Source organism: Rhamphochromis sp. 'chilingali', assembly GCF_963969265.1.
Source record: "Rhamphochromis sp. 'chilingali' genome assembly, chromosome: 7".
NCBI lineage: Eukaryota > Metazoa > Chordata > Actinopteri > Cichliformes > Cichlidae > Rhamphochromis > Rhamphochromis sp. 'chilingali'.
The window spans coordinates 14919773-14933134 of record NC_137934.1 but is presented as its reverse complement, the minus strand read 5'-3'; the positions used below and the strand labels follow the sequence as shown (position 1 = coordinate 14933134).

The window sequence follows — 13362 nt, the reverse complement described above, 5'->3', positions numbered from 1 at the left end:
ACAAATCTTAAAAAGCCGGGACAGGGCTATGTTTCACCCTCTGTTTTTAAGAACAGTCTGAACACTGAAGAAAACAGTTGCTGGAGTTTTGGGAGAGGATTTATTCCCATGCATGTCTGATAAAGGCAGGCCTGGGTCTTTTCTGTTGTATTTTTCATTTCATTATGCTCCAAATGTCTGTAGGCCGGTTCAGCACCTGCTCTCGTCTACTACAAAGCTCTGCTATTGTCTTAGATGCAGTATGTGGTTTAGCATTGTCTTGCTGAAAATCCAAGACCTTTTCTGAAAAGAAAAACTGTCTAGATGGGAGCATATGTTGTTCTAAAACCTGTATATACCTTTCCCCAGTGGAGACACCTGGGGAACACAGCTGATTAGAATCTAACTAATGAAACGAGGGAAAGCAAACTCGCCATAATGCATATGAGACAAGGGAGTCGAAGTAAATTAAAAACAGGAAGTAATGAAGACCCAGACTAAGACATGTGACGTTGACACAGGGAAAATGTAAACAAATGCCAAGGTGTGACTAACTGGGAAGAAAAGGCTCACTTGATATATAAACATATATATATAGAGAGAGAGAGATCATTATTTTTGTGAATAATTTTAATAAACAAACTTAGATCCAACAACCAAATGCAAGGGAAATTTATTAGGAGATTCATTTATTGTGAACCCAAACATATCATAAACAGCTACAGGAGGTATTCTTCAAATTAAGAGTATAGGTATGACACAGGTATTTGTTACACCTGTTATAGTCAGTTATAGTCATGTAAACAATCCAATCTCTGTGAACATAAAGAATCAAATCCCTCTAATGCAGCAAATTAAACCCTTGAGTTAATAACTTAGAAACTATGATTATTAGCCCAAGTACCATAAACAGACCTAGAGAATGTAGGCTAATATTTCTGATTGTTTTTATCATTTGATGTGCGATCTATTTACAAATCCACACTTTTCAAAGCTTAGTAAAAACACAACTCATGTTTACCTTATTTTTTCTTTTAAATTTACATTAGTTAATCTTTAAAAGAACAACATGATTCCAGGTGTTTTTTCTTCTAAAATTAACTATTAACTAAATTAAATAAATTTAACATTTTTTTTTAATCTAACTTTAGCTTTTAGTTTAGAACTAACAAAGTGAGCAAGAAGCACAAGGAGAACAGCTACACTAAGGCAGGTCAAATATGATATGATATTTTAAATGTTTGTGTGGTACTTTCTATATGTTAATGATACCACCTACACTTTTAAGAATCATCGTTTCTAAGTTATAAGGCTTAACCTACATGAATGAGGTAATTATGGGCCTAAATGCATCTGCCAGTCATACAATATGTGCTTAGGTTTGCTTATATTTTAGCAAGTTTATGAGCCAACCAGATGGTTATTATCACAGTGTTATACACTCTTAGGCGCAGGCTATGTGCATTTAAACTTCCCGGTAGATAGCCACGTTATCCCTTCCGGACATTCGCTTCCTGCCGAGACGCACCTCGGCTAGAAACGTATAGACATCCACAGCGCTTGGTTCCGCTGTGAAAATGGCCTTTGCTGCTCGTCTACCCTAGACATACCAGATGAGCTGCTGCTGTCTCCTGGAGTCGGCCAACCCTGTCTGAAACACCACCCGGGAATATCAGGGAGTTTTTGCGGTACTCAGAGGAGTGACGAGGCAGAAAAATAATGCCACATTTCCTGTGGCCAGAGCCGTTGTCACCCGCTCAACTAAAGCGGCTGGAGGAGCATAAATACAGCGCCTCCGGTAGATCCCTATTTGAGCCGCCGTGTCAGATCTACTGGAACTGGCTCGTCCAGCAGATACCGACATGGATCGCACCAAATACACTGACTATTGTTGGACTGCTGGTTAATGTCCTCTCCACGTTGGTGCTTGTGTATTATTGTCCCACGGCAACAGAAGAGGTGAGTATAGCGACTGGGGCTAAAGTTTCAAATGTCTACCCATCTCTGCTATGAAAAGACCGTCCTCCATTTAGAAAATGCGTAGGCTAAAGATACACCGCAACCTGTAAGACCCAGATAGCTCAACAAATAGGATTGATTATATTTACTGAGTCCATTGGGGATACTTACTAATTCGGCAAACATTTGAGCTTCACAGCTGCTTGTATTTTAACGTCATATCTACCTTATAGATGGGGCCGTGGTGCTAGCTAACGCCGCAGGCGCTGTATTTTTTGGACTGTTCTGTAGTGTCAAACAGCTAAATTTAAATTTGGTAGTGTAAGCCGAAGTAAGCTTGGAGTCCGTCTCCAGGTTTTTCAGGAAAACCTTTTTTGCTCTTTTTTTAAACCCAAGCATGGCCACAAGCAAGCCGAGACGCTTTAAAGGGGGTTTTAATCGTATTAGGGACGACGTGGACAAGAATAACTGATATATCGGCGGTCATGTGACTTTAGAAAGTTGAAAGGCCTCATGTGACGCAGTGCTGTTTGTGTCAAAACAGCAATTTGTTTCATTGTTTCACTTAAGGCCACTATCTATCAGAGAAGAGGCGAATCATTTAGCAGCCATATAAAAGGGGGCGGGAGGGTGTCTAGCCCTTAACCAGACAAAAATATACTTATTTAAATGAGTAAGCTGATTTTGAAACGCCTCTATATTATTCTGTAATCTAAGAATACTATAGAGAATGTGCCTTGCAGGTAGCAAGTTGACCTAGGGCACAGTAAACCTGTCTGTCCCTGCAGCAGTGGGTCCAGCTGCTCATGCACAGGTTGGTGAGTTAATCAGACTTGCGCCTTTGCTCGTTCTAACTATGACAACCTTGCACCTGAGTCAAAGTCCATGCACTCCCACTGACTCCACCAGTTTCATCTACTGTTATTATGCATTGATTGAGGCATACAGTGTACGCTTTTATTTATGGAGAGTTAAGAGTTAAGTCCCATCGCTGTGCAAACAAACACACATTCACAGGAATTCATCGGAGCCTATGGAAATGGGTCAGAGTTTTCCCTCAAGTTACTGCTGTGATAAACTTAAACAAGTAGTCCACAAGGCTTTTGGGACATGTGCTTCATCTCTGTTGAAACACACTCTTTTTTTTGTGTGTGGTTCTCTCTCTCTCAGTCACAGGCTTACACAAATGCTCTCTCTCTCACACACACACACACACACACACACACACACACACACACACACACACACACACACACACACACACACACACACATTGTAGTTTTGCAAACATGCTATGTTGGCCAGCATTACTGTCCAGATGGTCCATAACCTCCACCCTAGTAAAGAGGAGCTGAACTGGTCTAGTCAGCTGGAGTCCCTCCTACTACACACTTCAGAGAGATGTAGCACATATGGCACATAAGTATTATTTAAATCCAACAGTGCACACGTGTATGAATTCAAAAGCTCCATAAAATCCAAAACAAACAACTTCTGAAAATCCAATACCTCAACAAGTTACACAACCCTCTCCTCCCCCCTCATATGAATAAGAATTAAAGTTGTGAAATACAGATATGATTAGTAGAGACCATCTTGTAATGTGGTCAACAACTGCAATTTTTAAGAATTATATGATTCAATTCAATTCAATTCAATCTTTATTGGCAGACTACATGTCCATAAAAACAAGACAAGAAACACACACACACACACACAACTCCCCCCCCCCCCCACACACACACACACAACACAAGGTATACCATTAAATATATATATGTATATAAATAAGTATATAAAGCATTTGTAAAAATATAAAACCATAATATACATAAAACACAATTACTTAAAATAAATCAATAAATACACAAACACTTTAACCAGTGCTTTCTGAGACTGGATGAGTAACGGGAACCACTCACTGTCGGATCTGTAAGTGCTAAAATTATACTGTTACTCGAACCATCCAGTCGTTCTCTAAAACTGAACATTAACTTTCTTAAAAGTGCTTTAAAAGTCCAGACACCCACAGCTACAAACATCTGACTGGCACTACCACTTCTAGGTATCCTGCAAAGGATTCTCATCGCATCATTATATGCAACATGCAGCTTCTGCATGCTACATTGTTTGTAGGATGACCACAAGGGGGCAGTATATAGCGGTGTGCAATACGCTTTAAACAAAGCCACTTTAACTGGAAGTGAACAAAAGCTGAATTTGCGTGCAATAGTATTTGCCTGCACATAGAGCTTACATCGTTGTCTGTATATGTCATCATCATCATTCATTTGCTCAGTAATAAAGTGACCGAGGTATTTCACCTTTTTATGAACTTCAAGAGTTTTTTGTGCCAGTTTAAACAAAGGGAAATTTAGCTGTTTATCCTGCTTGGTTCTACATATCAAAACAGCACTTTTAGCAGCATTGTACTCAATGTCATATTGCACACCATATTCAGTACAGACATTAAGAAGATCCTGTAACCCAGCACTGCTTGGACTAAAAACAACCAGGTCATCTGCATACATAAGATGATTTATCAGTGCTTCACCTAATATACACCCAGTGTTACAGGCTCTCAGCTGTATGGACAAATCATCGACATATAAATTAAATAAAATTGGAGACAAAATCCCACCCCGTCTAACACCATTGCTGACACCAAAGGGGGCAGAAATACTGCTTCCCCATTTAACCTGCATGTTCTGATGAGCGTACCAGTAAGAGAGAATCCTCACGATGTATTGAGGAACTCCCCGTGTCTTCAATTTATCAAAAAGTTTTCTGTGGTTCACTCGATCAAAAGCCTTAGAGGCATCAATGAAACACATGAGGACAGATGAATTTTTAGCCCTATACAACCTGACTATTTCCTTGAGTGCACATATGCACATGTCAGTGCCGTGCTTTGGTTTAAAGCCAAACTGATTATCCAGAGAAGAGATGAACACACTAACTCTATCAAACAGGATTCTTTCTAACACCTTAGATAAAATACTGGCTAGTGCAATCGGCCTGTAATTATCCAAACAGCTCACTTTTGCAGCTTTGTCTTTCATAACTGGTACCAGTAAAATACACAGCATTGAGTCTGGTAATATGCCATGAATCATAAACCCAGTGAAACAGAGTGCTAAAAGAGGAGCTAGCCTTAAACTAGCATGTTTTAAATGTTCTGCAGTGATGTGATCCAAACCAGAGGATTTATTATCAGACAACCTATGAATGGCTTCATATACTTCATGTGTCCTTACACTTATTGTGTCATTACTCATGTCAAGATTGTCCTCATATGGATCACTTTTTATACAGTTAAACAACGCACTGTAATGCTGTCTCCATAATGCTGCAATGTTATCTGCCCCAGAAACACCTTCAACAGTTGATGGTAGAGATGGTTTACAGTTATTAAGAGCTTTCACCTCTTTCCAAAAATCTGCCATATTATTACACAACATTTTCCTGGCCAAAGAATCTGCTCTCAGCATTTGCTCATTTTTAGTTATAAAGCGAACAGCGTACTTATATCTGGCATTCGCACATTTTTTCTGTTCAAATTCTGGGCCTTGTTTAGGTCTTCCAGCCATGGCCCAACATTTATAAGCTATGCGAGCTTCATCATGGTACATGGATACATGTTCTTTCCAGCCAGGTCTGATGTTAGGTTTCTTATGCTTATATTGTTTATCAAGCAGTGTACCACTTTCATGCAGAGCAGTCACTATATCATCATACATGGAGCAGAGTAAATGTTTATGCACAGCATTCTTACAGTTGACATCCTTGCACAAAATAGCTTCTTTCGGCAAAGAAATGTTGTTCAGATGTATATCGGTATTACTATGATAAGCTAAGAAATCATCTTCACTACAAGCTGACCAGTCTAATTTTACACTGGTAGCAATATTAGCAATATTGTTTCCAGTTGTTGCTGGCATTTGTTCCACATTCACAGTAAAACCAAAAGGTATATGATCTGACACAGTTACCTCATACCTAATAGTCATGTTTGCTAAAGCTGCATGTCCATCAGCTGTACAGATACAGTGGTCCAGCCATGATGTACTATGCCAGGCTTCACTTATGTATGTATAGCTATCTGCAGGCAGTAACACTTTGGTAGACAAGATAAGATTATTAACTTGACAAAAATGAGTTAAGTGGTCAGCAAACTGAGAACTGCTGTCTGTGAGATCAGCATTAAAATCACCCAAAACATATATGCTGTAAGTATCATTGTCTTGAATAAATGCATTAATAAAAGCCAGCCTACTGAGGTATTCTTGCTCATTTTGACAAGATTCATAGGGAGTATAAATATTAAGAATGATAAAACTACTATTGTTCTGTGTATATTGTATACCAATACACCAGTCTACATCCAGTCTAATGGGCTTTATCACAGGGTCTATTTTTTTGTCCCAAAGCACAGCAACCCCTCCAGGTATTCTGCCTCTGACTATAGCTGTGCTGAGATCAGTTGTTGATTCCCCCACTCCCAAAAAACTTGCATTTAGACAGTTAAGTTTTCCCAGGTCCTGTTTGGACAACCATGTCTCCTGCAAGCATAAAATGTCACATTCTGCAAGCAGACTGTCCACAACAATCCGTCGAGCTTTGTCCCCTGCACTCTGTCCCAAACGTAGACCACGACAGTTGTAAGATAATACCCGAATAGACATCTTCATGTTGATACGTTGGTACCAAAAGGCGCAGTTATCTCCCCTGCTGGATCCACTGAGCTTGGCACCACCGTACCGGGCTTACGAGGTTCATAAAAACGCCGGACCAGAGCCCCTTCAGGCCAGAGTTCAGGATTGTACATTTCACCCACATCATTACATTCAGCAGTAACCTTGAAAGAGCTGAACCTGCTACGTTTACTAGCAATTTTTTGACAGGTCACATCTCTTTTAAGTTTCTCTCTCAAATACAGAGCAAGAGTTTCTGCATCTACATCCAGGGCAAATTTAGTGGCAAACACGCTCACCAATTTAGTTTTCACAGTTCTGATTGTACTCACAGCTCCAGTGCCGATAATCGATACAGGTCCAGGCCTCTTATTGTGTCCAGTGGTAGCAGCATGCATTCCTGAACCTGAATTAACCTTCTCCAGCTTGAGACGAGGCTTGCCATTTTTCACAACTTTACTCCATTGTGGAGAGCATGTAGAAAGCACTGTCTCAACGGGATCCTCCGTTGTTGCTGTAGTTTCCATATTACGGCCTCGGGCTGTCGTCGGAGCCCGATCTTGACCACATAGCAACATCTCCGGACAAAACGCTGACACTGTGCTTGTTGTCCCAGTCCTTGAAGCAGCCAAAGCTCCGGCTCCCTGCCTTCCGCGCGGGCCGCCTTTACTTTGATTCCCCCACCGCTCCTCTGCGTGTTTCCCCAGGGGAAAGTGGGAAGCGGTCCCCGACCCCTGAGCATTCAGCATAACAGGCTCAGCCGGTACCTCAGGCTGACACTCAAGAACAGTCACACGTTGGTCGACCTCCACAGCATTGGTCATAACTTGCTCGCAGACATCCGCCTGTAGTTTAACTACATGTTTTAAAGCACCCACCTCAGCACACAGCTGGTCCATTCTAGACCAGGGTGTTACAAATAAATGACAGATTGCAAAGGAAGTGGGGTGGGTCTAAAGTGGTCCCTTGGTCCCTGTGATTTTGCAGGGGGATTTTGCACAGATTAAAATTTGGCCTGTCTTATAAGAGCTCAATTGATTTGGACTCTAAGACTGATTGGTAGTACTCAAGATCTTTGTGACTACATGAGAATGACTGAAATATTCACCAGTTACCCACATTTTCTTTAGCTCTACAACTATCTGTATTTTAAGAAGCTTAAATAGACCAATTAGGTGATTATCTGTGTTGTAAGAATGGGTGTGTAACTGTCAGTCTCCCTCTCTCGTCCCTTACCTGGCTTCAGGCTCCATCATGGGCTTTCATCCTGTCGGCTCTGGGGCTGTTCATCTACCAGTCTCTGGATGCTATTGATGGGAAACAGGCCAGGAGGACAAACAGCAGCTCAGCCCTTGGTGAGCTCTTCGACCACGGCTGTGATGCAGTCTCCACAGGTAATCTCCTAAACCCTGAAGTCTGCTGCGTTTGATTATAATAAACTGATTGTAGCATGTTAGTAAACAAAGCTTTGGCTTTAATTTCATTAACATGACTTTAATGTGCTTACCCCGGTGATTCTCTTTCAGTCTTTGTTGCTGTGGGAACGTGCATTTCATGTGGAATAGGACAATATCCAAACTGGACTTTCTTCTGTGGTTTTATTGGGATGTTTATGTTTTTCTGCGCCCACTGGCAGACCTATGTGTCCGGGACGCTCCGCTTTGGCCTGTAAGTCAAATATTTATTTTAAATGTATTTTTCTTTTAATATAAGAAAATGGTCATCGTTATTAGTTTGCAACACTGAATGATAAAATAACTTGAAGACAGTAAGCTAATTTGCCTGGCAAGCCACCTCCACTGGCAGGTCAACGTTACCCCAAAGACCGTTCAAGCCCCGTCCACATGCAAAGTGTTTAACTTGTCATGCATTGCTTTGCATGTGATAGTTGGTTGCTAGTGAACAGTCCAGGTTCCTGTTGCCTAAATAATCCTTCAGTGCATTTACCAACTCACATAGTCACGTGGGGAAAAAAGAGAGTTTCTAGGGCTCTAAGCAGTCCTTTGAAAAATTGAGTATACTCCATGATTCGGTAGCTTGTATAACCACCTTTAGCTTATTTTCCCCCCTTTTTTTATTCTGTGTGACCTCAGCAGTCTCTCACATTATTATGGCCCACTCTTCTTTACAATGATGCTTTAGTTCATTGAGATTTGTGGGCACTGGTTTATGCACATCTCTCTTTAGGTCCCACCGCAGCATTTCAATTAGGTTGAGGTCTGGACTTCGTCATTAGAACATTTTATACTCTTATTTATCAATCATTCTGTTTTAGATTTGCTGCTGTGCCTGGGATATTTGTCCTGTTGCATGACCCAGTTTGGCCTAAGCTTTAGCTGTCGGACAGATGGCCTTGTATTTAATGCTTTTGGTATACAGAGGAGTTCATGGCTCACTCAGTGATCACAGGTCCTGTGGCTACAAACCAGCCCAAACCATCACCCTTACACCACCATGCCTGACAGTTGGTATGAGGTGTATGTGTTCCCCTGGAAGAGGAGAAAAGACCCACAGCCCATGTTGAATGGCTTGTTTTATGAGAACATCTAATTGTAGGATCCGGTCACACAGTGGCATTTAAAAATGCTGCAGTACCGATGCTGTTGTTAAACCTTCGCACTGTCACTTATCTCACACTTCCCTCATATGTTCTGCACAGGGTTGATGTCACAGAGGTGCAATTCGCCATCATAATCATGTATGTGATGTCAGCTTTCGGAGGCGTGAGCCTTTGGCAGTACACGGTAACTGAGAATCCATTTCTTCACACTCGCCTGCACAAATAGTGTACACACAGGGACACTTCCATTTCACCTCAAGTGTATAGTCAAACCTTTTTCTCCTTAGTTTTTACACCAGACAAACTAACTGAATCACTTCTTAGGCTTTAGTTGTCATGCTAGTCTTTAAATAGAATTTGTGTTTTACTTTTACTCTGTGCTGCCTTTGGAGGCTTGACTTAACATCACATGAGAGAAGTGAGAAGGTAAATATGGGTAGCTAAAGCCATGGCAACAGGTCATCTACTGGACATGATCTGGCTCAAAAAGCTGATGATGTCGCCCGCATTTGTTTGTGTTTTATTTGGATATATTTATTTATTTATTTGCTTTGCCCTCCCATCATGCTCAGCATGCTGCAGCTTTCATATAAGCACTTTTCTATTTTATAAGGAGAACGCTTCTTGTTTTCTCTTTATTTTGACCTCAATGTGTTCCCATAGTTGCCCATCATCGGACTGAAGCTGTATGCCTTCCCCGTCATGGGCATCATCGGGGGAGCCCTGTACTCCTGTTACAACTATTTCTATGTCATTTTGAATGGAGGGGTTGGCAAAAATGGCTCCACTGTGGCTGTAAGTTGTAAATACAGCATTATTTTAATATTTTAAAAAAATGTGTAAAGCGCAAAAACTAATCAATGTTTCTGCTCTTCAGGACACCAGCGTGCTGAGTCCCGGTTTGCACATCAGCCTCATCCTTACACTGGCCTTCATCATTTTCAAGAAGTCATCCAGCCACCTGTTTGAGCACCACCCCTGTTTGTACCTGCTCACCTTTGGAATGGTTATCGCCAAGATTTCCAACAAGCTGGTGGTACGTTGGTGTTCTCTTAATTGCCTGAATGAACTGTCACATATCTTCTTTTGTCTGTTTTAACCCATCGTTTAACCCAGTGTTTAACCTGTGTTTTCTTTCTTTCTTGAATCTTCTCTGTAGATGGCACACATGACCAAGAGTGAGTTATACCTACCAGACCCAGCCTTTATTGGGCCTGGCCTCCTATTCCTCAACCAGTACTTTAACAGCTTCATTGACGAACACATAGTCCTCTGGATCGCCATGGTTAGTACTGATCTCACAGGTGTCTTTGTTTAAAATGCAGCCCCACCCTTTTTGTCACCTCTAAGTAGCCACATTCTTTGCTCTTCTACCTATATGTGTATATAGTTAATACCTTAAATTATTTTCCTTGCATACTTTATTTAGTTGAGAGCTTTTCATTATAATGATAACAATAGAGAAATAAGATTGGAGCGTAGTGCCTTGATATACTTGTAGGACTTGTCAGCGTTGATGACTAATACGCACACAGTTAAATCAACTTCTCATAAGCACAGCGGCTTTCATTTCTGTCTGTGGGACTCTTATCTCTGCTAGTTGCCATCTAATCATTATAGTTGTGGTTCAAAGAGCACAAAGTTTCTACAATGCAAGTGAGATGACTTGTGATAAACCTTCCTTTGACACCCATGACTCGTGTTGTATCTCACACGCTGTTGCAAACCCCTACAGGGTTTCCAGCTGATCAGCTTTGAAAGGATAAATACAGTTTAAAAACTTTACACTTCAAAAGAACTTTACAGCCATGTTCTCTGCTATAAATGGTAATCTTTTGTCAGTGTGACGGCCGAGATGGTGCGCTGATATTCACTCAGAGTCAACAAATATATTAATAGCTGATGGGAAACCACCATTTGAATTTGGAGCCAGCGTAGGTGTGCAAACACGTTTTCCTCATTTGACACTGACATGCCACACTAGGGAGGGCAAAAGTATTACTAATGTCAGTAATCACATCCCGGTATTACAGATTCTGGCTTACTGGTTTTCCTTATAGCAATACTTATTGTCCATCTAAACATGCGTGTTAGGATCATTTTATAAATAATAGCCATCCATGACAACAAGAAAATATGTGATTGCATAAACAGGAAGCAGGAAGTTGGTTACTTAGTTTTCAAAGTGTGTGTCAGTCCTTCAGCCCTCAACAACCAGAAGCTTGTGCGTGTCTCGGGGTATGGCAGTGAACTGCTTTACTTTTTAAATGGAGGAAAGGAAACTGCTACAAAACTAAAGATTTCCATGTAAATTACTTCCTTGCGGTATCTAGTGGCTGTTCTTGTATCATCCTTTGTGGTACCATTTAATGATGCTGTCTGTTAGGGACCTGTATTGCATCTGAAATTACTATATCACCTAACATAGTACGTCTTTATTATTTTTGCTCCAGGTCCTCTCCAGTGTGGATTTGATACGCTACTGCACGGGCGTGTGCCTCCAGATCGCCTCCCACCTGCGCATCCACGTCTTTAGCATCACAACGCCGAGCCAGCTGCACCGCGACTGACGCTTTGCCCGGCGGGAGGAGGCGGGAGGGGACGCAGATCTCTTCCCGCTCCTGAAAGCAGACAGCGACCACGATGACGAGGAGAAACCCTCGACCTCGAGCCACTGCAGCCTTGACAAAGTAACCACTTCAGATTAAAACTCACACCCACTAAGAGGAAAGATAAAACTACCGTGATACAAAAAAAGAAGGAAAAAAAAAACAACCAAGCATGGATCTGTTGAATGAAAAATTAACCCAAGTTTCCCTTGAAAACCCAGTTGCCTGATGAAGTCTTTCAGATTTTAATTTCAAGGTAAATGCATGTTGTTAGATTTAATTTTTTGAACATCATTTGGCACTTCCAGCTTATTCAACACAAAATACCAAAAAAAAAAAAAATCTTTTAATAGGTATTTTTTAGCTTGGGCAAATATCAAAGCATTTAAGTGAGCTTTAAATATGGAGACATGTTCCTCATGGATTGTTGTACAATTAACTAAACACATAAATATGACAATCACGAGTGACAATTTAAGTAAAATTTCTTTGATATCTGCTGAATCTGAATCAAATACCTGTTAAGAGTTTTCTTAATGACTTGTTTTAATTTGTTAAATTAAATAAGACTGAATTTGATACAAATTAGGGCTTTAAAGAAACTTTTTTTTCAAATAAACTTATAGACCTTAAAATAATTTCCAATAAGGTTTCCAATTTGGACCGGCAGGTTGTCAGCGAGCTGCATCGAAGGGTAACGATCGTGTGTTAATGCTGAAAATGATGACGTGTCTAAAGTTAGGCCGATCTCACAAACCCCACTGCAGTTGTTTTTTTGTTTTTTGTTTTTTGTTTTTGTTTCGACTCATCTCATCCTGCAGTCGTGGAAAACAATCCTTAAAAACATCTTCTCCGGCCTCTGGAGCACCGTCGACCGATGAAGCGTCAACACTCGGCTTGTTCTGCTTTCTCTGTTCTTCTCCCTGAAGGGCTAATGATTTTGTGTGATTGTACAGAATTGAACTGAAGATGCCTTAAATATTTTTGTTGTAATTACTGTTTAACTTGTGAATATTTAAAGCAGCTTTGTACATTTTTTTCCCACTCAGTATCACACCAGATACAGTAATAATAGAACACTATCCTGGAAGGTTTTTTTTTTTTTTTTTTTTAACTATTCACTCATGTTCATTTATGCATAATTGTTATGTATATGTGACCGATTTCTTTTTTTAATTAAGTTTTGTTGGATTATTAGTAATTGTGTAGTGAATCTCAATGAAGGGTTGTAATCAGAATGAAACATCATTCAGGATCATTTGGGTAAAAAGGGACATTTCTGTAGAGCCGGTAAAAGATTTGAGGGCGTGTATTTTTTATTTTATTTTGAAAATTGCCATTGTCGTCCCCTTAGATTCTGACACTATACTCCTGTCTCGAGAAGCTTATTTATGGATGGACTTTAGAGCTATGCATTTCAAAGGTACAACTATGGTTCAAAATCACTTTGTTGCACTGTAATGCAGTGAAACACCTTTCTACTAACAGACATGAGTGGAAAAGATTGTAATAAAGAAAATATTTTTCATCCATTTTGATTGTTCCTGTCATTGGTGGAAAA

At 40.5% G+C, this 13362-nt stretch overlaps 1 protein-coding gene across 1 annotated transcript; it reads left to right on the top strand.

The window, feature by feature from the left end:
* The first annotated feature begins 1498 nt into the window (after window positions 1–1498).
* chpt1 (choline phosphotransferase 1) lies at window positions 1499–12597 on the top strand. Its single transcript, XM_080886618.1, has 8 exons — window positions 1499–1938; window positions 7879–8026; window positions 8159–8300; window positions 9292–9376; window positions 9856–9987; window positions 10070–10228; window positions 10352–10477; window positions 11646–12597. The coding sequence occupies exons 1-8, from the start codon at window positions 1699–1701 to the stop codon at window positions 11760–11762; spliced, it is 1149 nt and encodes a 382-aa protein (XP_080742744.1). The 5' UTR covers window positions 1499–1698; the 3' UTR covers window positions 11763–12597.
* The last annotated feature ends 765 nt before the right edge of the window (window positions 12598–13362 follow it).